Genomic DNA, 26,567 nt, shown 5'->3' on the forward strand with positions numbered 1-26,567 from the left:
ATCTTAGTCATGTATGTTGCTTAATTGTTCTGTATCTGTTTCATTATCAATAACATGGGAATGATAACACGACCTACCTCAGGGAGTTATTCTGAGGATTAATGAATTAACACATGTAAAACACATAAAAATAATTCCTGACTTCAGAAATTTAGCTATTTTAGTTTTTCTTAACTTGCTAGCCCTCCTATTTAAGCAGGCACTAAATTGCCCAGGTTTGTATTGGCTTTGAGATTTTCAATCACCTCAGTAACTCTAGGCCCCTTTTAATAATTTCTACAGTTCTGCTTTCTAATTCCTATTATAAATGGTCAACTTCTTTCCACTACCTTCTTTGTGTCCTTCCACCTCCACTTTAATCCCCAGGCACTCAGCTATTCGGTGAGGATCAGTAGACTATAATAGAGGCAGTACATAATTAGGTCATCCCAGTAACCAGTCTTTTTAAAGATTTTATTTATTTGACAGAGATCACAAGTAGGCAGAGAGGCAGGAAGGGGGGAGGGGGAAGCAGGCCCCCTGCTGAGCACAGAGCCGGATGCGGGCTCAATCCCAGAACCCTGGGACCATGACCTCTGCTCTAGGCAGAGGCCTTAACCCACTGAGCCACCCAGGTACCCCCAGTCTTTTTAAATAGTAGCATAATGGCTGGCTAATCTGAGAAGCTGCTGGTATCGCTCAGTGGTTATAACATTGTAGTTATAAGCCAGACTCCCTGGGTGTAAACACAAGCTCTGCTACTTCCTAGCTATGTGACCTTTGGGTAAATTATTTAACCTCTGTGGGCCTATTTACCAAGGTTGTTATGAGAATTTAATGAGTTAATCCATGTAAGGTACCAAAATTTGGTACATGGTAAGTGTTATCATTATTATTGCTATTACTATAATTATTTCTTCTCAGTGGGGAGCCACTTTTCCAATACAGACTTTTCCAATGAAGCAACCTCAGAACAGACTATGACTAAAAGGCACCAACATTCTGTGTGATTTTGGTGAAGTTCCTTCCCACCTCTGTGCCTCAGACACCTCATCCATAAAATGATCTGGTTGGACATGATGGTATCCCGGGTTCCATGAATTATAATATTTCACCACCTCAGGCCATTTCTGTTCAGATTCTCTGTAGGTTCCAGATGTAATCAAAGTCCAGTAGCCTTTAAAAGTCTTCTTACTGTGTTTTTCATAGATAAATTATTTTGTTATATGGTCCAGTGAAAACATAATTATAGTATTTTGGTTTGATTGGACATAGCAGCCAATTTGTGTGATGTTCTGGTTATTTACTCACTGTTTAGTATAATTACCAGGTTTAAGGTTTGGGTAAGAAGAAAAGACTCACTCTATACTCCAAATGAGGTTTTAGAATGATACTGAGAAAAGAAGTACCTAGTTGGGATCCAGGAGAACGGAATTTATGCTCTAACTCTATTGCCAGTCTGTTGTTTCACTCTGGATAAGTCCCTACCCTTTTCTAGGCTTTCATAAAATGAAAAGGGAGAGAGGAGTGGGCACAAAAGGCCAACAAGATCTCTAATCAATCTTTTTTTTTTAAAGATTTTATTTATTTATTTGACAGAGAGCAAGATCACAAGTAGGCAGAGAGACAGGCAGAGAGAGAGGGGGAAGCAGGCTCCCCGATGAGCAGAGAGCCTGATGCAGGACTCGATCCCAGGACCCCAAGATCATGACCCGAGCCAAAGGCAGAGGTTTAAGTCACTGAGCCACCTAGGCGCCCCAAGGTCTCTAATCAATCTTAATCTAATTAATCTAGTAATCCCAATTAATCTTGAAGAGGAAAAAAGCTGAGGGCACTGCATGGAAAATGAGAGGAAGCCATCAGGATGTTCAACAGATAACTTAAACTTTATAAATCCAAAATCAAGCTCTTGATTCCTACCCGCCTCACACAATACCTGCTCTTACTTAAAATCTTCACCATCTCAGTAAATGGTAATCACTTCTTTTTTTAGTAATCACATTTTTTCAATGCTCAGATCAGAAGCTGAGCAACCAGCCCTGACTCTTCTCGCAATGAATACCTAACCTGTCAGTAAATGCCATTGGCTCTACCATCAGAACACATCCAGAATCCAGCCACTTCTCTCTTCTACCAATACCACCCTGGTCTAAGCCACCATCACCTCTCGCCTAGATCACTGTGGTAGTCTCATCTACCTGGTTCCCCCTTGCTCCTACAGTCTCTTCTCTACAGACAGTAAGTAAGCAAACAAATGCATGTACTATCAAAAAGTGGTAGATGTTATGAAGAAGGATTCTTTTAAAATATAAGTCATTCGTATTACTTTTCTGCTCAAAACCCTCCAATGAATTCCCGTATCAGAGTAAAAACCAAAGTCCTTTTTAAAAAAAGATTTTATTTATTTATTTGACAGAGAGAGACACAGTGAGAGAAGAAACACAGCAGGTGGAGTGGGAGGGGGAGAAGCAGAATCCCTGCCAAGCAGGGAGCCTTTTGCGGTCCTCAATCCCAGGATCCTGAGACCATGACTTGAGCCCAAGGCAGATGTTTAAGGACTGAGCCACCCAGGTGCCCAAAACCAAAGTCCTAATGAAGACTTGCGATGCCCCTCATTAAGTCTGATCTCATATGACTCTCCATTTACTTAAACTAGCCATACAGACCTCCCTGCTGTCCTCCATCACACCAAGTGTGCTCCTATTTCAGGCCCTTTGTGCTTGTGGTTGCTTGAGTCTGGAATATTACAACCCAAGGTATCTCTGTGGCTCACTTCTTCATTTCCTTCATGTCTCTGCTCAAATATCACCTTCTCAGTAAGGCCTTATCTGACCAACAAATATAAAATAGTCTCTCCCACAATGAATCTCTGTCTCCCACAATCTGTTAAGCTATTCTTTGTGACACTTAAGTCTCCTCTTACTACACTGTAAACTCCACAAGGGGAAGATTTTTGTCTGCTTTGTTCACTGTTGTATCATCGGTGTCTATTACAGAATTTGGCATATAAGTGCTCCGTAAGTATTTGTTGAATAAATTCAGATTATAAAATAGGATGGTAGGTTATTTGCACCTAGAACTCTTATACATACCAATCCACCAGGGGCGCCTGGGTGGCTCAGTGGGCTAAGCCTCTGCTTTTGGCTCAGATCATGATCTCAGGGTCCTGGGACTGAGCCCCGCATCTGAATCTCTGCTCAGCAGGGAGCCTGCTCCTTTCTCCCCCTCTGCCTGCCTCTCTGCCTACTTGTCATCTCTCATTCTCTCTCTGTCAAACAAATAAATAAATAAAATATTTTAAAAAAATATACCAAACTCAGTCTGGTGAGTAAGTAAGAGACACAAAAGCCTTACAGGCTTTACCAGTTTCTATTATAGATACCAATTAAGGTTCCTTTGTCTCTCTGAATCTCCTACTCACTATATATGACTTGACAGAAGTGGGATTTAAAAAAAAAAGAACATTTGATTTGAGAAAGAAAGAGTAAGATGGAGATCCTAGCTCTGTCACTTTGAAGCTGTTTGACTTTAGACATGTTACCTAACCTCTCCGAACATAATATTTACAGTGGAAGTAACAATAGTATAAAAGTATGAAGAGAATTATACTTGAAACCTGGATACATGTAGAGGGTAGAAAAGAGGATGAAAAGCAAGAATGGGATAAGAAACTGATCTGTAACTATAAAGTGCTATTGGAATATATCCAAGGTCGCTGCTCCCAGCTTCACATTCAGAAAAAGGTATTAAGGAATCAGTGTTACTAAAAATGTTTTTCTGCACTTTGGGAAGGGACATTAAAAATAAAATACTAAATACCACAATAAAGTAGGTGGTTCTGGCTCAAGTTAGCCTGTACAAAGAAGGCCAGCCATTCCCAGGAAATTCCTGCCACAGGACAGTTGCAGCCCCCCCACCCCCCAGTGGCCAGATAGTGGGACTACACTTCCACAAGCAAAGAATCTACTCAAACCACAGAAAACAGAATCTATGATTGAAAGGGTGCACACCATGGCATCTGGAGGTGGTATTCCTACTGATGATGACCAGGCGACTGGGCTGGAGAGGGAGGTCATGATGGCTGCATGGAAAAGACTGGACCCATACAATATGCTAGCCCCAAAGGCAGCTGCAGACACCAAGGAAGACCCTAATTTAGTCCCATCTATCACCAACAAGCTAATAGTGGGCTGCATCTGTGAAGAGGACAATAGTACCGTCATCTGGTTCTCCACAAAGGCGAGGCCCAGTGGTGCCCTAGCTGTGGAACCCATTACAAGCTGGTGCCCCACCAGCTGGCCCACCAGCTGAGCCTTTGCACTAACTTACTCGGAATGTGCTGTGAAGTTTCCTCTTTCCAATAAAGACAAGCCATTGCATTGGCTCCTTCTCCCACAAAAAAAAAAAAAAAAGAAAGAAAGAAAGAAAGAAAGAAAGAAAGAAAGAAAAAGAAAAAAAAAGAAAGAAAAAAAAGAAGGGTGGACCATTTCAAAAAGCTACATCATCTAATTCAACAAAGCCCTTATTTAAAAAAAAAAAAAACTTTCATATGCCCCTTACTCCCAGAATTGTTTGATTTGTACTTCTCACTTCCCTACCTTAATTAACACCCTGAAATGTCATTTATACAGAACCTCAAAGCAAGCCACCACGATCAATGGAAACTCTGAGAGCAGAATAATAATTCTTAATTTAACCACCCCACTAGATATCTTCATTAGCTCTCACACCAAGAATAGACACACTCAATTTTAATTAATTTAATATCTTCATTAGCTCTCACGCCAAGAATAGACACCCTCAATTTTAATTAATTCCTATTCCTAAGACTTGTATAGTCAAAGATACCAAAACATGTTCCCAGTATGTGCAATAATATAACCAAAGGAACTGAGGAAGAAACTAGTAACTAACTTAACTGGGGTGGTAATTCTGAAAAAAACAGAAATATATTTCAACCCCTTACTTGAGTTCATTCATCATGGTCTTTAGAGACTTATCACTTCCCAGTGTTTGAAACATCCATCAAGACATATAATCTATTGTTAGAGTTCAGTCATGTCCCCACTTAATCCATAGAGGATAAAAGGCAGCCACTGGTAATATTGCTGACCAGCTCAGCCTACCTTGATACATTTTTTTTCAAATGCCCACATTTGAAAAGTCTGTGCCATACAAACCAGCATCTCATCATACCAGCATCACAGTGTAGTCATTCTTTGTTGTTGTTGTTTTAATGGTTATAACCTCCTTGAGGGTAGTAATCTCAAGATACTTCTGAATTGTGTCCTCTTTACCCTGACATCCTTATAGAACACAGCTAGGCATATAGCAGGTGTTTACTGAAAAGTGGTTGATGGATGTGTACTTTTTTAAAAATCACTTTAATAAGGTCATCTGTAAAGACAGCCGAGTCATGATAGGACCTTTTGTTCAGTGGCCTGCAGTTTATGCACCATTATCAGGACACAAAAGCTGTAGCTAATTAGATATAACCTTTAGTCTAGAGTGTTAGTGAGGCCAAAGTTCAGTCCCTTTAGGTAAATTGTATCTCTGCTTCATGGTTATAGAGTCCATCGCCAAAACGAAGTCCAGTTTATATGAAAGTAAATGGACCATTTCCTCATCTAGAAATACACACCAGAAGGAGTGGTGGCATTTACTTTATCCAAAGGACAGCACTTAAAAACATAAAATTATGACTCCAGCTGTTTACACAAACCTAAACATAAACTAAATATAGCTAGTTATTTCTTTGGCCTAGTTTGCATTTGTTACTTCTTCATGTTAGTTTTGTATGTAGAAATTATTATTAATTCCTCATCTCCTTGCTAATAGTTTCCAAATCCAAATACTAAAAGGGAACTATTAACTGCATAAACCTTATTAGGTTTCTTTCCTACTGTTCTGTCAAGATCTGATAATTTTAGAGACGTTCTTCTATTCATCCGGAAAAGGGCTGGCATCACCAATTTCAATTTACAACTGAAGAAATTTGAGAACAGTGTCCCTATGTGGCCTTCATATAGGCTGAGACAAAGTATGCTTTAACTTTAGTACAGCAACAGAAACCTGTCTCTTAAGTCCCAGAGGTGTTCAGAACTCTGGTACTTTCAGCAAGGTTGCAAGATACAAGGTCAATATACAAAAATCAATTCCATCACTATATACTGGCAGGGAACAATTTCAAAGGTATATAAAGAAAACTATTTCATTCATGATAGCATTAAAATTAAAGTATTTAGGAATAAATCTAACAAAAGTACAAAATTTATACTCTTAAAACTACAGAACATTGCTGAAAAAGAGCTAAATAAATGAAAGGATCTCATGGTCACAGATCAGAAGATTTAACGTTGTTGAGATGGCAGCACTCCCCAGAGTGATCTACAGATTCAATATAAACTCTATCAGATTCTCAACTGGCTTCTTTGTAGAAATTGACAAACTGATCCTAAAATTAATACAGAAATTCAAGGGACCCAGAAAAGCCGAAAGAACAATCTTAAAAAGAACAAAGTTGGAGGACTCACACTTCCTCATTTCAAAACTTACTAAGTACCTAGAGTAATTAAGACAGTATAATATTGCTAAAAAAGCAGTGGGATATAATTCAGAGTCTAGAAAGAAAGAAAAAAAAACTTCACGTTTATAGTCAACTGATTTGATACAAAGGGTGCCAAGACAGTTAAATGAGGAAAGAATCCACAAGTGGTGTTGTGATAACTACACAATTTGTTGATATCTACATGCAAAAGAATGAAACTGAACCCTATTCACATCTTATGAGTTATATAAAAACTGAAAATCAGTCAAAACCCAAAACTTAATAGTTAGGAAGGAAGCCTAGGTATGAATCTTTGTGACCTTCGATTAGGTAGACCTTTCTTATATATGACACCAAAATCACAAGCCACCTAAGAAAACAATAGATTGGACTTTATCAAAATTCAGAATTTTTGTGCTTCAATGAATGAAAAGACAACTCACAGAATACAGTATATATTCACAAATCGTAATTTGTTATAGGACCTGTATCCAGAACACATCAAAAAAACTCTTAGCACTTGGGGCGCCTGGGTGGCTCAGTGGGTTAATCCTCTGCCTTTGGCTCAGGTCATGATCTCAGGGTCCTGGGATCGAGCCCCACATCCCGCTCTCTGCTCGGCAGGGGGCCTGCTGCCTCCTCTCTGCCTGTGTCTCTGCCTACTTGTGATCTCTGTCTGTCAAATAAATAAATAAAATCTTAAAAAAAAACTCTTAGAACTCAATAATAAAAAGACAAAAAGTCCAATTAAAAATGAGTAAAGGATCTGAGTAGAGATTTTTTCAAAGAAAATATACAAACATCCAATAAGGACATGAAAATATGGGCAATGTTACTGGCTATTAAAGAAATGCAAATGACAAACCATTTTGAGATAGCACTTCACACACACTAAGGACAAATATAATTAAAAAGACAACACGTATTGGAAGGATGTAGAAACACTGGAACCCTCATATATTGCTGGTGAGATTGTAAAATGGTGCAGTCAATTATGAAAACAGTTTGTGAGTTCCTCAAAAGGTCAAACACAGAGTTACCATATAATCCTGAAACTCCATTCTTAGGTATGTACCCAAAAGAATTAAAAATATCATATTCGTACACCCACAAAACATTTGTATGAATTTTCATAAATGTCCATAGAAGTACTGGTCATAGAAGTCAAAGGTGGAAAGAACTATAATGTTCAACAATTGATACACAGGTAGATAAAATGTGATACATCTGTATGATGGAACATTATTTGGCTATAAAAAAGAATAAAGATTATAAAAAAGAATACTGATACCTGTCTCATCATGGATGAACACTGAAAATATTATTTTGTATGAAAGAAGCTGGCCACAAAAGATCACATATGGCATGATTCCATTTAAATGAAATGTTAAAATAACCAAACCCACTGAGACCAAAAGTAGATTGGTGGTTGATAGTTGTCCAGTGTTTGGCATCGGGGAGTGACACTAGATGACTAAAATATTTTATTTTATTTTATTGCATTTATTTTCTTTAGTTTTAGAGAGATATAACTGACAAATAACATTGTGTTTCAGGTGTACAACATAGTGATTCAATACTTGTATACATTGTGAAATGATCACCTCAGTAAGTCTAGTTACCAACTGTCACCATACGAAGTTACAAAAATTTGGGTTTTTTTTTGTGATTAGAACTTTCAGGATTTGCTCTTTTGGTGACTTTCAAGTATGCACTACAGTATTATTAACTTATAGTCAGCATGTTGTGTATTATACCCTTATGGCTATTTATTTTAAGATTAGATGTTTGTACCTTTTTGATTAAAAGATTTTAAAATAGTGGTGCTGGTTTCCCAACTCTGAATACAACTAATATACCAAAAACCTTTGAAATGCACACTTTTTTGAAATACTGTATTAATTTGAGAAAGAGAGAGAGTGAGCATGAGTGGGGGACAGGGGCAGAGGAAGAAGACAGCTTCTCGCTGAGCAGGGAGCCTGAATTGGGGCTGGATTCCAAGACCCTAGGATCATGACTTCAGCTGAAGGCAGAGGCTTAAGCCAGGCATCCTGAGCAGCACATTTTTAAAGGATGAAAATGAATTATGTTTCAATAAAGCTTTTTTAATTAAAGTGTTTTTTTAAAGAAATTATTTATTTATTTATATTTTTATATTTTTATTTTTATTTTATTTTTTAAAGATTTTATTTATTTATTTCACAGACAGAGATCACAAGTAGGTAGAGAGGCAGACAGAGAAAGAGGAGGAAGCAGGCTCCCTGCCGAGCAGAGAGCCCGATGCGGGGCTCAATCCCAGGACCCTGGGATCATGACCCAAGTCTAAAGCAGAGGCTTTAACCCACTGAGCCACCCAGGCGCCCCTATTTATTTATTTATTTTTTGACAGACAGAGATCACAAGACCCAGGCAGAGGGAGAGAGAGTGAGAGGAGGGATCAGGCTCCCTGCTAAGCAGATACCCCAATGCGGGGCTTGATCCCAGAACCCTGGGATCATGACCTGAGTGGAAGGCAGAGGCTTTAACCTACTGAGCCACCCAGGCGCCCCTCAGTAAAGCCTTTATTAAAAAATAAAATAAAATTCAGGTATTACCTGATCTAAATACGCAGCATTCTCAAGTAACCAGCACTTCTAGAGTTTTAGGCTTATCTGGATGAGCTACTCTCAACCCTAATGTGGCCTGTAGGTTGGTAGCAGGAAATGGTTTTTAAGTGAGAAAGGCTGGTGGCACCCATGAGTGTGCAAGGGATTGTGCATAATTCACAGTCCTATCATTTCCATGCAACACCCACTGAAAGTAGCCCTTACTGAGCAACAATCTAAAACATCCTTCAGGCAGGCAGCTTATAGAAAAAAAGCTGGTAAGTACTACTCTAGAGAAGTTTCTCCATATGGTAAACAAATATTACAGAAAACTCAACTATTTCTATACCCTCAAGGAGCAAAGGGTTGTTCACTAAGCATCCTCCTGGCCTACTCAAACTTATTTAATTGTTAGCCAGTAAACTATAAGACACTGGGTCTTTTCTTTGAAAAGGGTGCTATAAATGTGAGATTTCATAATTCTCTTCAAATATGACAAATGCCAACCAATACTGGTAACTGTAGAGAATATTACAAGGAATGGGGAAAAAAATCAGCTTTGTATTTAAAATGAGGATAACTTGGGGCTCCTGGGTGGCTCAGTGGGTTAAAGCCTCTGCCTTCTGCTCAGGTCATAATCCCAGGGCCCTGGGAGGGAGCCCACATCGGGCTCTCTGCTCAGCGGGGAGCCTGCTTCCTCCTCTCTCTCTCTCTGTCTCTGCCTGCCTTTCTGCCTACCTGTGACCTCTGTTAAATAAATAAATAAAATCTTAAAAAAAGAAGATGAGGATAACTTAACTCTGAATTCAACATTTCAAAACTTGATGGAAAGATGGTAGGGGAATTCTCAGGTAGAATAGCTTATTCAATATCTTTCTTTGTTTTCAAATGATTACTTTACATATCATCAGCATATTTATTGGCCCAGCCAGTCACTTCTAACAAGCATCCTCACACATAGATTTAAGTATTGCTTGTGAAAGTGTGGTGGAGGTCTGACCCAGCACAGTCTCAGTGAGGGTTCGGTTATTTTCAGGCTTTGAGAAAAGGTTGCCAAAATGGCAAGTAAACAGAGACAGATTAAAAGAGAGAGACAGCAGCTGGCAAAATACTTCATTAAATCACCAGGTCCTCAAGCCATCTAGTTTAGCTTCCTCAGGAACTCTTGAATCAGGCTCTAATCTGAAGCTAAAAAAGCCCAGCTATTAATTTTGCACTCCCCTCAAGTCATCTAGCCTTATAAGAAAGGTGCTGGGATAGATCTGATCGGTTACTCTCCGGATGTTTAAAAAAAAACAAAAACAAAAAAACTTTAGGGGAATGCCACAGGTGTAATGAGGAAAATACCCCGAAAAGTAGAAAGAAGTGTCTATGTTTCCATTTAGTTAAAAGCACGAAAGAAGAGAAATGAAAGAAAATCTGGGACAGGCAGCACTTGAGAAAGCTGCAGACAAAGAGAAAATGGTGGAGTTAGGGGGTGGGGAGAAGTTTCCTTTACCCTCTCTAACCAACCTCACAAAACTTGATTTTTGTTTGCTTTTCATTTTTCAGAATCATGATTTCAGATTTGATTATAAAATAAGTCCCTTGCTTACCACACCTAGCCTGCATTCTGTTCCCTGTTTGAGCAGACTTCCAAATGAAACTGATGGTCTTGATACCACCATGGAAATATAAAATAAAATTGTCTAGGTCCCTAACTTCAACTCATAATCTCACCAAGAGCAGTCAGAGTACAAATAAGAGTCAGAATCCTAAGGATTCATTGTTTTTAATGTGTATATGCACACCAAGGGAGAAAATTATTGCAGGAAAAAAAGACACTTAAAAAAGAAAATTTAATGTGCCCCCAAATTCAATATATTATATTGATATATCTAAGTTTACAACACAGAGAATGGAAGTCTGATGAGGTAAAATTAGCACTGGCAAGAAAGTGCCCCAAAGTGACCCCGCAATTGGAAGGCTACAAGCTTCTTGGAAAACGTCTTTTACTGATGTTAACCTTTGGCCGAGCTAAAAGAGATACTCTGTGGACAGCAAAGAGGAGACTTCCATTAGTACATCTTGCACATATTTCTAAATGAGATACTACCCAGTGTGGCTACTTGGCCCTCTGGTTCTGATCACTGGTACCCAAACATAACTCACTAGTTATTTGCTGACGATGAAGAAAGGATCCTTCTTTACAACATACTGACTCTCAAGGACTATGGACAGAAAGCGTCAGACTATCTTCGTTCCAAAGCAAAATTCTGCATTAGAAAATAAACTGCTCCTTGCAAAATAATCATAAAACTTACCTGATAACTGAAGAAGGGAGAGCAGATGTAACGGGGATTAATAAAATGTCTTCTTCTTAAATAACTAAGAGGGAAAAAAGCAGGATTTGCCGATCTCAAAGCACTACAAAAATACTACCTATCATATAAAGATCAGAACAAGTTACCAAGAGAAAAATTAGTATGTTCTTTTTGCATCCAGATAATTAATCTAAATCCCAGCTTTTATTCTGGCACTGTCTTCCTTGGGGCTCAACTCCCAAGAATATTTTCCATATTATTGTGCTGCTTGCTGAAATATAAAAGGTTTTAGTTCTGTCAAGTGGGCAGGTGGTCAATTAACAAAGTTGTAGTTTTGTTTGATCTCTGAAAGAAGACAGCTCCATTAAATATCATCAGGGTTGTACACAAGCCCCATCAATTTTTATTATTCCTTCTGTTCAAACCACATGCTAAATTAAGTTGCTGTTGTTGTTCGTTTTTGTTTTGTTTTGTTTTGTTTTAAAGGACCACCTTCAGATTCTCTCCTCCGGCCTCTCTCCTTTTGAGCAGAAACATTGTAGATGTAGAAGAACATAGAGTTATTCTAAAAGTAACTAAAGTCAACCCCCCCCTCCAATTAACTAATATGGATGAACACACACAATTGGGAAAGGGAGGAATCCGACATTATTTGAAGCTTCTAGAATTTTTAGATCTTTTAACTCAAATTTAGCACACAATGCATGCAATACAGACAGGGTGGAAGTTCTCGCTTTGGCTTTAAAAATCCCCTGCCTTTCACCAAACTGTGCCCCAACAAAGTGAGGCAAAGAAAGAAAAAGTAAGAAAATGTCAGCTTTTAGACTGGGTTGGTTGCATTCTGATAAAACTGAAAATTTTTAACAAACTGACTCAACAATTTTCTATATCCTAGAAATGAAAATTCTCCTTCAACCCACAAGACAGGAATGCCAGTTTTCCCTTTCACCAGACTCTCATAGCCAGTGCTTCAACCACAAACCGGGAAAGATTCATTATCTTTTACTTTCTTTGGGTACTGCTAAATTCTCACTATTTAAGGTCATTGATTTAAGCAGGTCTTTCTAACAGAGAAAATCTCCCACTAAGACATGGGATAAAATCACCAAGCTTACTGCACACCTGATGGGAAGAACTTTTTGCTTTCTATAGCTACTTCCTCTAAATCTCAGGTTATATTTTCAAAGAAACACATCCCTTAACGAAGATGTGAAATTGTTCATTCCCTATTAATGAGTTAATTGTTGGGGAAGGTGTGCAGAAGAGAGAAGGTTCCAGTTTAGCATCATGGTTATGTCAAGAAGCACCTGAGACATCCCCATTCCTCAAAAAAGTTCATCATAGAACTAACTAGCAACAACCCTAGGGGGAAAAAAAATTGACCCTACCAAGTAAATCTGTTCTTATAAAATGAAGAAAACCTTTTATTCCACAATATAACCACATTGCAAAAATATTTCCAAAAATACTTACTGGAAAACATTTTGATGACCTTTGAAAATCCTGTAAACTAAACACTTAAAATCTAATACTAGGATGTAAAGACTGGTAAGAAGCTGTTTCTTCAATAACCCTAAAAATAATATTTTATGAAATCCTACCCTCCTCTTTCTGTCCTAACACTGTTCTATCAACCTTCCAGGAACAAAAGCATCAGTGAAAGGAAGCAAATTGTTAGATTTAAGTCGCCAAAGATGTGAAGGCCAACAAAGACATTTTGGAAAAGTCACAGATAAAACAAAACAGCTAAAACAAAACATAACAAGACATAACTCCAAGGGCACATAAGTACCCAGCACACCTAAGGAGTTAGTTCCTTGGTTAGTATTCCCTCTCTCACTGAGATAGACTAATATCTTTGTTGGGGTCGGGGAGAGAATCTTCAACATGATCTCCAATAAGTTCAACAAATGTGGGAAGAATTTTTAATAAGCAAGGTGAAACTGATCACCACTTTTCTCATATCCTAATTAAAACTCATGGGCAAAATTATGGCTTTAGGTCCCTAACAGTTCTTACTAAGTTTGTTAGAGGTAGCAGCTCATGTTTCAAAATACAAGCACATCTAATATAACACTGTAGGACAACTTCATTTTAATTAAAAAATGCAAGCATATTCTTAAAAATGAAGGAATATATGGGAGAGCCTCACTCCTCCCTCCTAAAAGCAATTTCTGAGCACACTGGAATAGCAGGAAATTCTTAAGTAAATTTTCCAACACTTTAGAAGTCAGATTCAAACCTGGCTAAATTATTCATTAAAAAAAATTCTCCTCTTTTATGGGCCTGATACAAACTTGAAGTAGGGGACTGTGGATCTGCTGTACTCCATAGAGAAAATAAACAGTTTACAAGAGAAAACCGTCTCAAGCAGCTACTTCCAATATGGTCAACCTGTGAGAGTAAATACTGCCCAGTGTTTACCTACAAAATTGTCCTCTCCTTTTCCTCTACCTTTGGTTGCTCTCCTGCTGGGTTAGATTCTCTCTGCTGACTCCAACCCTGGGGCAAGTCCTCAATTGGTGCCAGGGAATGTACTTCGCCCTGTCTTCACGCAGTGGCCCTTAGAACCCAGAGAACTCAGACCTTCTTCCCTTAATCCGGCACCTCCATTTTATCTCTTTGGAGGAGGCGGACTGAGAAAAATTTGGGCCGGTCTTTTTGCCTTTAACCTGCTAAGATGGCCACAGGCTGGAGGGCAAACACTAACACACTCTAAGAGATGAAACTGCCCATATTTCCTGTCCGGGTCCTCAGATTTGGGAAGAGGGAGAAGAAAAATTACGGGAGGGCTTAAGAGCTTTATTTCTGAAGGTGGCTCTTACTATTGGATTTAAGTTTGGAGCCTTTGGGACATGGAGCACCATGAGGTACTGAGAATTTTAAAGGGCTAGAGGTAAGGGAGGTGTCCTTATGGTATCTGGAAGGGCACACACCAGCACCCAGGGGCCTCGGTGGTGGGGACTGGGGCACACAGTGGGGGTTCTGAGCACAATGGTCTTATCTTTGACAGGCTAGGAATACTCAGAAGTCTCCAGATTTAGGATGGCCTTATTTTTTTATGGAACACTGCTGAACTCTCACAGGGGTAGAGTGTTCCCATAGGTAGGAGAGGAGAGATACCCCAGAAGCCGACTAACTACATTCAAGGACATGTCTAGGAGGAGAAACTTACCGCATGTCCCCATAGGGTGCAGAGTAGCTCTCCATCCAGGGGCCCATCTCGCTTTTGACACAGCTGGGACTTGGATAGGGAACTCTGCTCACCACACCGCCCGGATACCACACATCAGGTGGCGGGAAGTCACCTTCCTGGCCTGCCAAACCCTGAGGTGGCCGAGTGTAGCCATAGGGGGCTACAGACCCTGCCTCGCCAGCGCTGCCGCCTCCGCTCCCGCCGCAGGGCCCATACAGCTGGCCTTCTTCGGCTGTGAAGAGAGTGTGCCAGGAAGAGGAGGCGGTGGTGGAGGGTGATCCTGAGCTGGGTCCCGCTGCACCCCCACCATGCAGGCTCGACAGATCTCCGTAACGGCATTGTGCCGCGGCAGCCGCCCAGGCGCTGCCGTAGTCCAGCGGGTTTTCCAGCTTGATGCGGGCGTGAGGATGGGGAGGGGGCGGAGGGGGCGGCGGCCCGGCTAGGGCAAGCGGAAAGTTGTAGTAGTCGCGATTCTGATAAGCCGCCGCCTCATCTAGTGCTCCCGACTTGTAGAGAGAAAGGGTGGATGGCAGCTCAAGTGTTCCGGAGCCCCCGGCTTCACTCGTGCCCGAACAACCCAGGCTGTCGCCATCCAACCCTTTGGCATAACCTGCCTTGAAAGGAGAATACTCAGCAGTTTCTTCCGTGCCCTTGCTTGCGCCGTCATCCAGCAGAGAACCTTTGCATTCGGCCAGCGGGGCGCAGGGACGTACCGCGGGTGGACCTCCCAGGATTGGGGCATACATGCAATCCCCCCGAAGCTGTTCCCCAGGACTCAGATGCTCCAATGTCTCCACACCCAAGCCCATGGACACCGACACTGCCTTACACAACTCCTTGGCGCTGTCCGAGATGGTCGAACTGCCCCCTAGGTAACTGTCCTTGGACGAGGTGGGAGCACCAGCGGCCTCCCTCGCTCTCCCGCTGCTGCTACCTTCGGATACTACCTCCTGCTGCTGCTGAAGGAGTTGCATTGTGCCGGCCTCGCTCAGGATGTCTTTAAGATCGGTGGAACAGCTACTTAAGCCCGGGAAAGTGGGGCCCAGCAGGGACAACGTGGATGGGGCAGCTGAGTCATCCTCGTCCGGTGGTGCTGGCTGCTGCTGTTGCAGCCCCTTGCCGGTGGCTGAAGCAGCTCCACGCTCTGGAACGCAGCCGCTCTCCGGATGGCCCTTGGGGGCTGACTGTTGTTGGGAAGGCTGCTGTTCCTCGTCCAGGGCCAGGTAACCTGTGGGGCCTCTTCTCTGGGCTTGGGGAGAGCCATCGTCACCCTGCTGCTGTTGCTGCTGCTGCTGCTGCCGAGAACTGGTCTCCTGCTGCTGCTGCTGCTGCTGCTGCTGCTGCTGCTGCTGCTGCTGCAAACGGGCGCCGGGAGGTGCTGCACTCGCGGCCTCAGGGTGCCGTGGGCCCGGGTTCTGGATCACTTCGCGCACGCTCTGGAACAGGTTCTGGAAAGCTCCTCGATAGGTCTTGGATGGCGGCCGGGGATAGACCCTCCCTAGCCCTAACTGAACCTCCATCCTTGAGCTTGGCTGACTCTTCCTCCTAATTCCTTTATCCCGTTTCCCCTTCTCTAGCTAGGAGTTCAACAGGCTGCGATGCGGTAGTCCCTGCAGCTAATTGCCCACCTGCGGGAAGCTCCTGGGAAAGAAACTTGCAGGAATAACCACGCAAGAGCACTCTGACAGCCTTGAGGTCTCCTGTACAGAAAAACAAGCACTGGACACGATCTGCCCTGCTAAGCTCACAGCCTGCTCCTGAAATCTTGGGAGGGTAGAGTCAAGAGATGCCCAAGTCTCAAAGGAAACAAAACAAAAACAAGAAAAACCCTCTGCCTTCCAATTCAGTGTCCACTGAAGCAGGTGCAAGTAGGAACCGGGTTATTCTCTTTATGCTTTATTTTGGGTTTGAGGGTTTGTTTGGTTAGGTTTGGTTGTTTTTGTTTTCGTTTTTAATCGTCTACTGAAGCCCCCACTGCCCTCTGGCCTTTCATTGTTTGGTCTATGGTCCTGCAAACCGGGCCGGCTGCTGCGTGCAGTAGGAGGTGGAAAGGAAATGAGGGGAACCTGGGGGCCCGCCCCGCGTACCGCCTAACTAGCCGGGTCCCAGCTGCAGTGCTGAAGCGGCTCACTGGTTGCCCGGCTCCCCAAAGCCTCTTTGCAACGTGCAGCTAGCTCGCCTGTTCGCAGCCAAAGGGAGTTACCTCTCTGCAAACTCGGGCTGGCAGCGTTGGGCCGACTGGGGGCGGGGAGGGTAGGGGGACGGGCAGAGAGGAGCTGGCAGAGGCAGCAACAGAAAAGGAGGGTGGGGGGGCGGGGTGAAGGGGAGGAGGACAAAGGCAGCCCTCAGTCCTACCCGGCACTTTCCTCGCTTCCTCCGAGTCTCTAGCTGTTTTTAAAAACTTCACCGAAGAGGAAAGGGCAGCTCTGGGGCGGCGGCTTCGAGCCGCTGCACTGCAAGAAGCGTTCGCTGTCGCTGAAGCCCAGCTGGGGTTGACGCCGTACGTCCCTTAAGCGCCTGTCCTGCACTGGAGTGGCTGTCTAGGTCGCTTTCCTCTGTTGCCTCTTCTGCCTCTGCCTTTGCTCCGGACCCTCCAGCTCTCCCAGCACGCTGGCTCACTGGGATCTCGGAAGGGGCGCTGGGAGGTGGAGAGCAAATGCAACAGTTTGCTAGTCGGTCCCGCCCCCGCCGGGCCGGCCTCCTTGCCTTCCCACCTCCTTTCTCCCTCCCCTCCCCTTTCCTTTTCTCTCCTCCCCTCACTGCGCGCTAACGCCTAGTGGCTTTGGAGAAATGAGTGCTGGCGCAGCGTGGGTGAAGGCGGGAGTGGATTTCTGTAGCCCAGGAGGGTCCTAGCTCCCTGAATACCTCTTACTTGCAGGGACCAGGTTTTAGGTGCCAGAGGTGAAGCTTTAACCAGGAGCTTTATTTTGAAGACAGGGCTAAGAGGAGCTCTTGAGTGCCAACACTTACAGATTTGGTTCTGAAGTCCAATCTCAAAGCAGACTCTGTGCCTGAGAGGAAAGGGAGTAGGTAGGGGCGATAGGAGTACCAGTGTCTCAGGAGAGGGACTATATGTTCAAGGAAGAACAGAGGAAACAGAGGAAAGCGACAGACGGGAGGGTCTCCTACAAACTGAGGAAGAAGCTATGGCCAAGGCAGCTGATACTTGCTGAAACCTTCCAAATTTCTCTGTAGGGGTAGATTGGGCCTTGTGGCAGATGCCAGTTGCTCTAGGAACCCTCTGCCTAATAACCAGAGGTTATTTCTACCCTCTTTTATTCTCATTTTCCTATCAAATTGAGTCTAAACTTACATTTCTCATCTATCCAGATGTGCAAAGGCAAAATCACCCAGATAAGCAGACAAACACCAAAAACGCTGGTCACGTGCACAGGGATGATGATTTTGTCCAGGGTTTTGCAGCCCTTTGCTTATATACAGGCACTTACTTTTCCAAATTGCCTTGCATATCTTAAGCTCGGAAACTGTGCTATTCAAGTAATAGAAACTACATGGGACTGCTTTCCTTCCTTTTGGTGGACCGCGAGAACTGGGGGTTGAAGTGGGATATTGCAATTGCCCCTTTATGGAGGAGGGACCATAGTCTTTCTGTAAAGATGGACAGGCAGATTGGGGATGGAAGAGTAGAAGTGGCAGGGTAGACCTATGGGAAAGGAGGTTTCCCTTTGTGTCAGCAGGGGCCCTTGGTCTTCCTAGCCTTTAAATTTCTTACACCTCTAGTTCTGGGCAGGGTCTATCTCTCCCAGAATGCTGGTGTAGATTTTTGTGTGGATCTCTTCTACTATTTACAGTCTTCTACAGATACTTACATGGTTTACAGCCAAGCATGGGCATTTACTTACTATGACCAAAGGAGGTAACTTAATCCTAAAGGCAGGGAAGAATGGGTATGATCAGCTCTATTTTCCAGATGAAGACATTGAAACAATGGCATTATTTTTTCTATGTTCCACATTAGTAGAACGCAAACTAGTCTTCCGTCTCATTGCTATTTTAGCTAGATTAATCAATGTCAAGGGCATTTGGACAAGAGCTATAAATGAATCTTCCAGAATGCAAAGCCTTTTTTACTTGAAGTGGTGAAAATTATCCCTTGGTATTTTAATGGTTTCAGCCTTGCCTGCATATATCCCAAATATACCCCTGTCTGCCATTTTCAGTGAGGAATCTCACAAATCACCCCTTATGGTAAAGACATGCAAAAGGGCTTCTTAGACATGTCAAATTGTAACAAGGCTAATTTTCAATTCCCCATTATAATAGGAAACAGGAGTATGTAATTGAAATGCACAGATACTTTGAAAACTTTATTTGAATAGTCATCACAACCTCTAGTTCCACCAAAGCTTTTAACTAGGGTTGCTCAAAGAGAATTGAGTCAGCTGGGCTGGTGAGAAAGTAGAAGGAAAATAACATAGGTCTCAGAGACAGGAGAACTGTCTACAGACTGATAATGTATCTCTTCCAATTCCTCAGTTTCAATTTCTTGCCCTGTGAAACGGGGAGAGGAGAAGGTAGAGGCTGGAGTAGATGATCTTTCTGACAGCGACAATTTAGAGTGCTGTGACTGACTTGAGTTTTCTTCTTATTTGCACTCAATAGAGGGTGGGTACATGGAAGGGATGCTAATGGTAGTGAAATGACTCCTTGGATAAAGGTAAAGAAGCCTTAAAAATTGAGTTTTGAAATAATTCTCTGAAGTTCCCCATTAAATAAATGGCAGCCTGACAGACATTTAAACCCAGGTCTGAAGGATTCCAAAGTTCATGCTTTTTCTACAATGCCAAAATGGTCTTCAGAGTTTTTCATCAAAAATGTATGACCAATAATTCCTACCTTAGAACACTCAAGTAGTAGTAGAGAAGGTGATGGAACAACTTAGTAAACAGGAAAGCACTCTACAAATCTAAAGAATCATATTGTGTTTTATTTTTAAAGGGGTGCTATCAACATTTATATCATTGTCAGGAAAGACTAATTACTGTGAACATAATAGGGCATCCACTTCACTCTGAATTTTAAACTCTGATCTCCCTTCTCATCTTATTTTCTTTCCAGGGCTTTAAAAAAGATCAAGGGACACTGTTGAATATTATATAAATTATGTGCCTGTGCCATCTTTTTTCCTTCTTCTTTTTCTTCTTCTCCTTTTTCTTTGTAGTTTCTTAGCAACAAAATTAGCATCAGTGGTGTTCTCCCAGGACATCTGAAGTGAGGGTAAAGTTTTTGTCACTGGCTTCCTCTGCAATTTCAAGGGAGTTGTATTAATGTAATTTTTCCTAGGTCCTTGCTTTGGAAAGCCAGGATGAACTGACCTTTGGAAAATTCTGGACGTTCTCCCAACTTCTGTTGGTTTTATTTTCTAAATATTTCACAAATCTGCCCAGTTTTCTTCATCTCTGTTACTGCCAACCTAGTTCAAGCCACTTCCCTTTTTCACTTGGATCACTGTAAATGGTCTCTGTCTTTCTCACTCTTACTTTACCTAGAGACAGTTCTGCATTGAACAGCCAAAGGGATTTTTTAAATTAAGACTTAATTTTCTAGAGCAGGTTAAGGTTCACAACAAAACTAGAAGAGAGGCACGGTGATTTCCCATATGCCTCCTGCACCAACATATGCATAGCTTCCCCTATGATCAACATTTCTCACCAAAGCAGTGTATTTCTAACGACAGGATAAACTTATATATTATATATTATAATCACCTAAGTCCATAGTTTACATTAGGGTTAACTTGGTGTTGTACATTCTGTGGGGTTGAACGATGACATGTATCCATCACTATAGTATCATGAAGACAATTTTCACTGCCCTAAAAATCCTATCTCCAAATATTTATTCTCCCCACCACTCCCTGACCACTACTGATCTTCACACTGTCTCCATAGTTTTACTCTTTCCAGAATGTCAAATAGCTAGAATCTTACAATATGTGGCCTTTCAGATTGGCTTCTTTCACTTAATAATATGCATTTAAGTTTCCTCCATGTCTTTTCATAACTTGATGGCTCATTTCTTTTTAGTATCAAATAATATTCCATTGTCTGGACATACCACAGTTTATACATCCAGTCATCTACTGAAGTGTATCTCGGTTGTTTCCAAGTTTTGGCAATTATGAATAAAGTTGCTATGAGTATTGTGTGTAAGCTTTTGTGTGAACATAAATTTTCAACTCCCTTGGTTAAATATCAAGGGGCATGATTCCTGGATCATATAGTAAAGTAAGTTTAGTTTTGTAATAAACCACCAAAATATCTTCCAAAGTAGCTGTACCATTTTGCATTCCCACCAGCAATGAATGAGAGTTCCTGTTGTTCCACATCCTCCCCAGCATTTTGTGTTGTCAGTGCTGGAAATTTTGGTAGTTCTGGTAGTGGTATCTCATTGTTGTTTTAATTTGAATTTCCCTGATGACATACGCTGTGGAGCGTATGTTTTCTTATACATATTTGCCATTGAATATTTTTCTTTGGTGAGGTGTCTATTAAAGTCTTTGGCCCATTTTTTAATCTGGTTGTTTATTTTCTTATTGCTGAATTTTAAGGGTTCTTTGTATATTTTGGATTACAGTCTTTTATTGCTGTGTCTTTTGCAAATATTTTATCCCAGTCTGTACTTGTTTTCTCATTATGTTAACATTGTCTTTCACACACCAGAAGTTTTTCATTTTAATGAAGTCCAGTTTATTGATCCCCTTTTCCATAAACTTTGTCATGAAAAGTTGTTGATGTTGTATCTAAAAAGTCATCACCACACCCAAGGTCATCTAGGGTTTCTCCTGTATTATCTTTTAGGGTAGTTTTGCATTTTACATTTAGATCTGTGATTTATTTTGAGTTAAATTTTTGTGAAGAGTGTAAGGTCTGTCTAGATTCATTGTGTTCCAGCACTATTTGTTGAAAAACTGTATTTTCTTCATTGTATTGCCATTACTCCTTTGTCAATAATCAATTGATATATACAGTTATATAGACTGTATATATATATATTGATTGACTATATATAAATATATATAACTGTATTTGCTTCATTGTATTGCCATTACTCCTTTGTCAATAATCAATTGACACTATATATAGTCAATTGATAATCAATTGATAATCAATTGACTATATATAGTGTCAATTGATTATTGACAAAGGAGTAATTGTGTGTGAGATATATCTATATCTATATCTATATCTATATCTATATCTGCAGTTTCTATTCCAGACGGATGTTTTTAAAAACAGCATAATTAAGATATTATTCTTTTAATTTTTTTTTATTTATTTGACAGAAAGAGAGAGACAGAGAGATCATTTCTGCTGAGCAGAAAGCCCCATGTGGGGCTCGATTCCAGGACCCTGAGATCATGACCTGAGCCCAAGGCAGAGGCTTAACCCACTGAGCCACCCAGGCACCCCATAATTAAGATATTATTGACATAAAATAAACTACACATATTTAAAGTTGTACAAATTGATAACTTTGGGCATATGCATACATAGGTGATGAAACCATCACGTAATCAAGATAGTGAAAATCCCCATCATCCCAAAAGTTTCTTCTGTGCCGTTTTTAAATATCTCTTCCCTTCCCCACACTCCTTTTCTGGCAATCAATGATCTGCTTTTCTCTTACTATAAATTAGTTTTCATTTTTCAAAATTCATATTAATGGAATCATCTTTTTTTTTGGTCTAACATCTTTCACTTAACATCATATATATATATATGATGTGTATATGTATTTTTTTCTACTTTATTGTCAAGTAAATCTACTTTCTACTTTATTGCCAAGTAAATCCATTCTATTGTATGGATATACCAGTTTGTTTATCCATTCACTTGTTTTTTTTTTTTTGTTTTTTTTTTTTTTTTTTTTTTTTTAAATATTTTATTTATTTATTTGACAGAGAGAAATCACAAGTAGTAGGAGAGGCAGGCAGAGAGAGAGGGAAGCAGGCTCCCTGCCAAGCAGAGAGCCCGATGCGGGGCTCGATCCCAGGACCCTGAGATCATGACCTGAGCCGAAGGCAGCGGCTTAACCCACTGAGCCACCCAGGCGCCCCTCCATTCACTTGTTGATGGCATTTGGGCCCTTTATATTTTTTTGTTATTACAGATAAAGTGATTATGAATATTTGTACATGTCTTTATGTGGACATATGCTTTCATTTCTCTTGACCATATATTTAATAGTGGATTGAGTGGGTTTCAGGGTATGTGTATAGTTACCCTTTTAAGAAACTGCCAGACTGCCTTCCAAAGTGATTGTATCATTTCACATTCTTACCAGAAGCTCCTCCATACACTTACCAACACTTGGTATGTTCAGTCCTTTTAATTTAATGTGTAGGTGTTTCTCATTTAATTTTCATTTCTCCAGTGAATAGTGTTGTGAAGTATTTTTCATGGGTTTTTTTTTTTTTTTTTGCCATTTGTATATTTTCTTTGGTGAGGACTCTACTCAAATTTTTTGCTGATTTTCCAAATTGTGCTGCTTGTATTCCATTATGGAGTTTTTAGTTTGATTTATATATTGTAGATACAAGTTCATTATCAGAAATATAACTCACTAGTATTTTCTTTCAGTTTGTAGTTTGTCTTCATTGTCTTACCAGGACATTTTTAAGAGCAAAAAATACTTAATTATGATGAAGTCCATAATATCAATTTGTTCATTTATGGATTGTGCTTTTTGTGTCAGATCTAAGAAATGTTTTTAAGTCCAAGATCTCAAACTGTGTTTTTAAAAACCTGTGCTTTGATTTCTAGAAGCCTTATAATTTTCAGTTTTACACTTATTTAGATGTATGATCCATTTTGTGTTAAGTTTGGTGTATGGATATCCACTTCTTTTGTATATGGATGTCCTATTTTATCAGTCCTATTTTATCAATTTCTTTTTTGAAAAAAGAAACTATCTTTTTCCTCTTAATTGCCTTCAAACCTTCATTAATAATATTTGTTAACATATGTTTGTGTAGAGAGTCTTTTTTAAAAGCTGAATCTAGGGGTGCCTGGGTGGCTCAGAGGATTAAAGCCTCTGCCTTCGGCTCAGGTCATGACCCCAGGGTCCTGGGATCCAGCCCCACATGGGGCTGTCTGCTCCACAGGGAGCCTGCTTCCTCTTCTCTTTCTCTCTGACTGCCTCTCTGCCTACTTATGATCTCTGTCTGTCAAATAAATAAATAAAATCTTAAAAAAAACTGAATCTAGTCATATTATTCTTCTACTTAAACTCTGTATCTGGCTTTTCATTGCTCTTAGTATAACAACCAAATCTTTAAAGCTCAAATCTATGTGATTAATATCCCTCTACCTTTTTTCCTTTACTTTGTGAACTCCACTCACACTAGCTTTTATTCAGAATTCCTCAAATGCCTGAAAGTACCCCCTGCCTTTGCATATGCTGTTCCTGTACCTGAAATCCTTGTTCTTCCTTTTTCCTGTTCATTAATTAATGTCTATGCATACAGAATTTCCAGGAAGACTTCTTGGACCTCTTAGGCTAGCTCAGGTTCCTCATTTACCCACCTTTTAATATATTTTGATAATACCCAATTGTACATTTATATGTTTAAAATTTACTTTCCTCAGCAGACTGTAGGTGTGTTTCCTGAGAACATGGACCATATGAGTTTTGTTCGTCATCAAGTTTTTAAAACTCAACTTGGCATGGCATATGGTCTGTGCTCAATAAATGCCCGTTGAGTAAAAGGATGGATTCTATTTCCACAGAATTAAAATTCTATTTCCAAGCTAGGAGTTTGGCTTCGCCGGGGGTGGGGAAGAGAGGGTTGCAAAAACCCCTGTTGTTTCAGTATGTTTAAGAATGCCTGGGTGGCTCAGTGGGTTAAAGCCTCTGTCTTTGGCTCAGGTCATGGTCTCAGGGTCCTGGGATTGAGTCCCCCATTGGGCTTTCTGCTTGGCGGGGACCCTGCTTCCCCCCACCCTTCTCTCTCTGCCTGTCTTTCTGCCTACTTGTGATCTCTCTCTCTCAAATCAATAAAAAAATCTTTTAAAAAAATTTAATAAACCTTTCGTCTGCCTACAAGTAGAGAATCCCTCCAATTCATGCATTGAGTGAGTATTTACTAAGCACTTACTGCTTTCCAGGCTCTGGGCTAGGCACTAGGGCTCACTGATAAATAAGACACTGTGGACTCTGTCTTTGGTTATTCAGAGAGTGAAGAATGAGGAGAGTGAAGAATCATCTAAAAACATTTGAGTTGCATTAGAAATGAGGAGTGGAGCTTCTGAGTAAACCCTCAGAATTCTTCTCTCTACTGTTTTATAGATGTTTGCTATTTCTTCCACTTAGAGGGTTATAAAGGATTACATTCACAGCTTTTATGTTCTTCTCAGTGTTGGAGCCTCCATCTAATCTTATCCTTTCCCACAGATCCAGCCCTAATTCTTCCCGTGACTACCCTCTTCCAGGCTGTCCTCAACAGAATCAGAATCACAGGTCTTTGTCTTAAAGGATAGCTCTTCTCATTGCTCCTCCGCTCTATAACCTTCAGTTGCTTATACCATGGTTTTATTTATTTATTTATTTATTTGTTTATTTATCCAGTTAGTTAGTTTAGAGAGAAAGAGAAAGTATAAGCAGGAGGAGGGGCAGAAAGAGAGGGAGAAAGAATCCTTGGGCAGACTCCCCACTGAACATGGAACCCCAAGCATTAGATCCCAGGACCCTGAGATCATGACCTGAGCTGAAATCAAGAGTCAGCCTAATCTACTGAGCAGCCCAGGTGCCCCTCCACCCGGAATTTCAAACTCAAATGCCTCATGAGCAACAAAAGTGAGTGAAGAAAACCTGATATGAGATACACAAAGGGGAGGGTGGTGGAGGTTGTGGCGAACTAGAGAGTACATGTCGCATCTGAAAGGGGCAGCTATCACTTAATTCTAACCAGTTATTGTCAGGCAAGAATGCAGCTTTGGTATTTCAGATGTTCCATTATTTTTAAGTACAGTATTCTGGATTTTAATGTGAAATCTGAATTTTCTTATAAAGTTGGCAACTAATTCAATTAGTTTAAAAACATTATGTAAGCCAATTCTTTTCAGCATCCCCCTACACACACACACACACACACACACACACTCACAAAACATTTTTATAGATAAGAATTAGTTTGTGGGCTGCCAATCAGCGACCTCTGGCCTGCAGGTTCAACTCCAAGGTCCATACCCTAGACTTTGAAGTCTGTCACAGTTAGGCCCTAATGCTTCTCTGTAATCCTTTCTCCCATCTGTTCTCCCATCAACCACCTACCTCTTCAGCCACATCAGGGTTTCTGGGTTTCCTTTGAACATATCCGGCACTCTCAGGTCTGCCTACTTTTGGTTCATGCTGTTTACTTTTACTAAAACGTTATTCCCTCCTTTCCCTCATGACCAAATTCAACACATTTTTCATAACACAGCTCAAATATTGAGCGCTCTGGGAAGCATTACTGGATTTATTAATAATAATTTATATAACATTTTATTTTTATCTCTTTAGAAAACACTTATCATAACCAGATATTACATATATATCGAATAAATCTTAATCTTCTACCAGGCAGTATAACCCTCTTTGTGCATTGTCATTTATTAATTTTTCATTTGTTTAACGCATGTGTGGAACTCCCACTATTTGCCAGGCACTCTACTAGTTACTGGGACCGAGAGCTCTAAATGTTCCATTTAGCCAAAATAGATATAAAATGTCAAATGCAAGCAGATTACAAAAGTGTTTAGAGAACGAGATTTGTTCACACTTTTGCTATTTGATTGCAAACAGTGATAATTAACCGGGAGCCCATTGTGATACACTGGCATTACAGATCATTAATAATTACTTTTGTACAAGAAGCCAGGTGACTAGATGTTATCTCTATTTTATAAAGGGAAAAACTAAGCTCAGAAATATTAAATAATTAGTCCAGAGTC

At 40.7% G+C, this 26,567-nt stretch overlaps 1 protein-coding gene across 1 annotated transcript in view; it reads right to left on the reverse strand.

Moving 5' to 3' along the window:
- AR (androgen receptor) overlaps positions 1 to 17,296 on the reverse strand; it is a 217,631-nt gene extending 200,335 nt beyond the window's left edge. The window contains exon 1 of the mRNA XM_044234492.1: positions 14,590 to 17,296. Coding sequence (XP_044090427.1) covers positions 14,590 to 16,130 — 1,541 coding nt within the window. The 5' untranslated portion in view covers positions 16,131 to 17,296. The remainder of the gene's footprint in view (positions 1 to 14,589) is intronic.
- Between the last annotated feature and the right edge of the window lie 9,271 nt (positions 17,297 to 26,567).

The sequence above is a fragment of the Neovison vison genome, chromosome X (assembly GCF_020171115.1).
Source record: "Neovison vison isolate M4711 chromosome X, ASM_NN_V1, whole genome shotgun sequence".
Taxonomy (NCBI): domain Eukaryota; kingdom Metazoa; phylum Chordata; class Mammalia; order Carnivora; family Mustelidae; genus Neogale; species Neogale vison.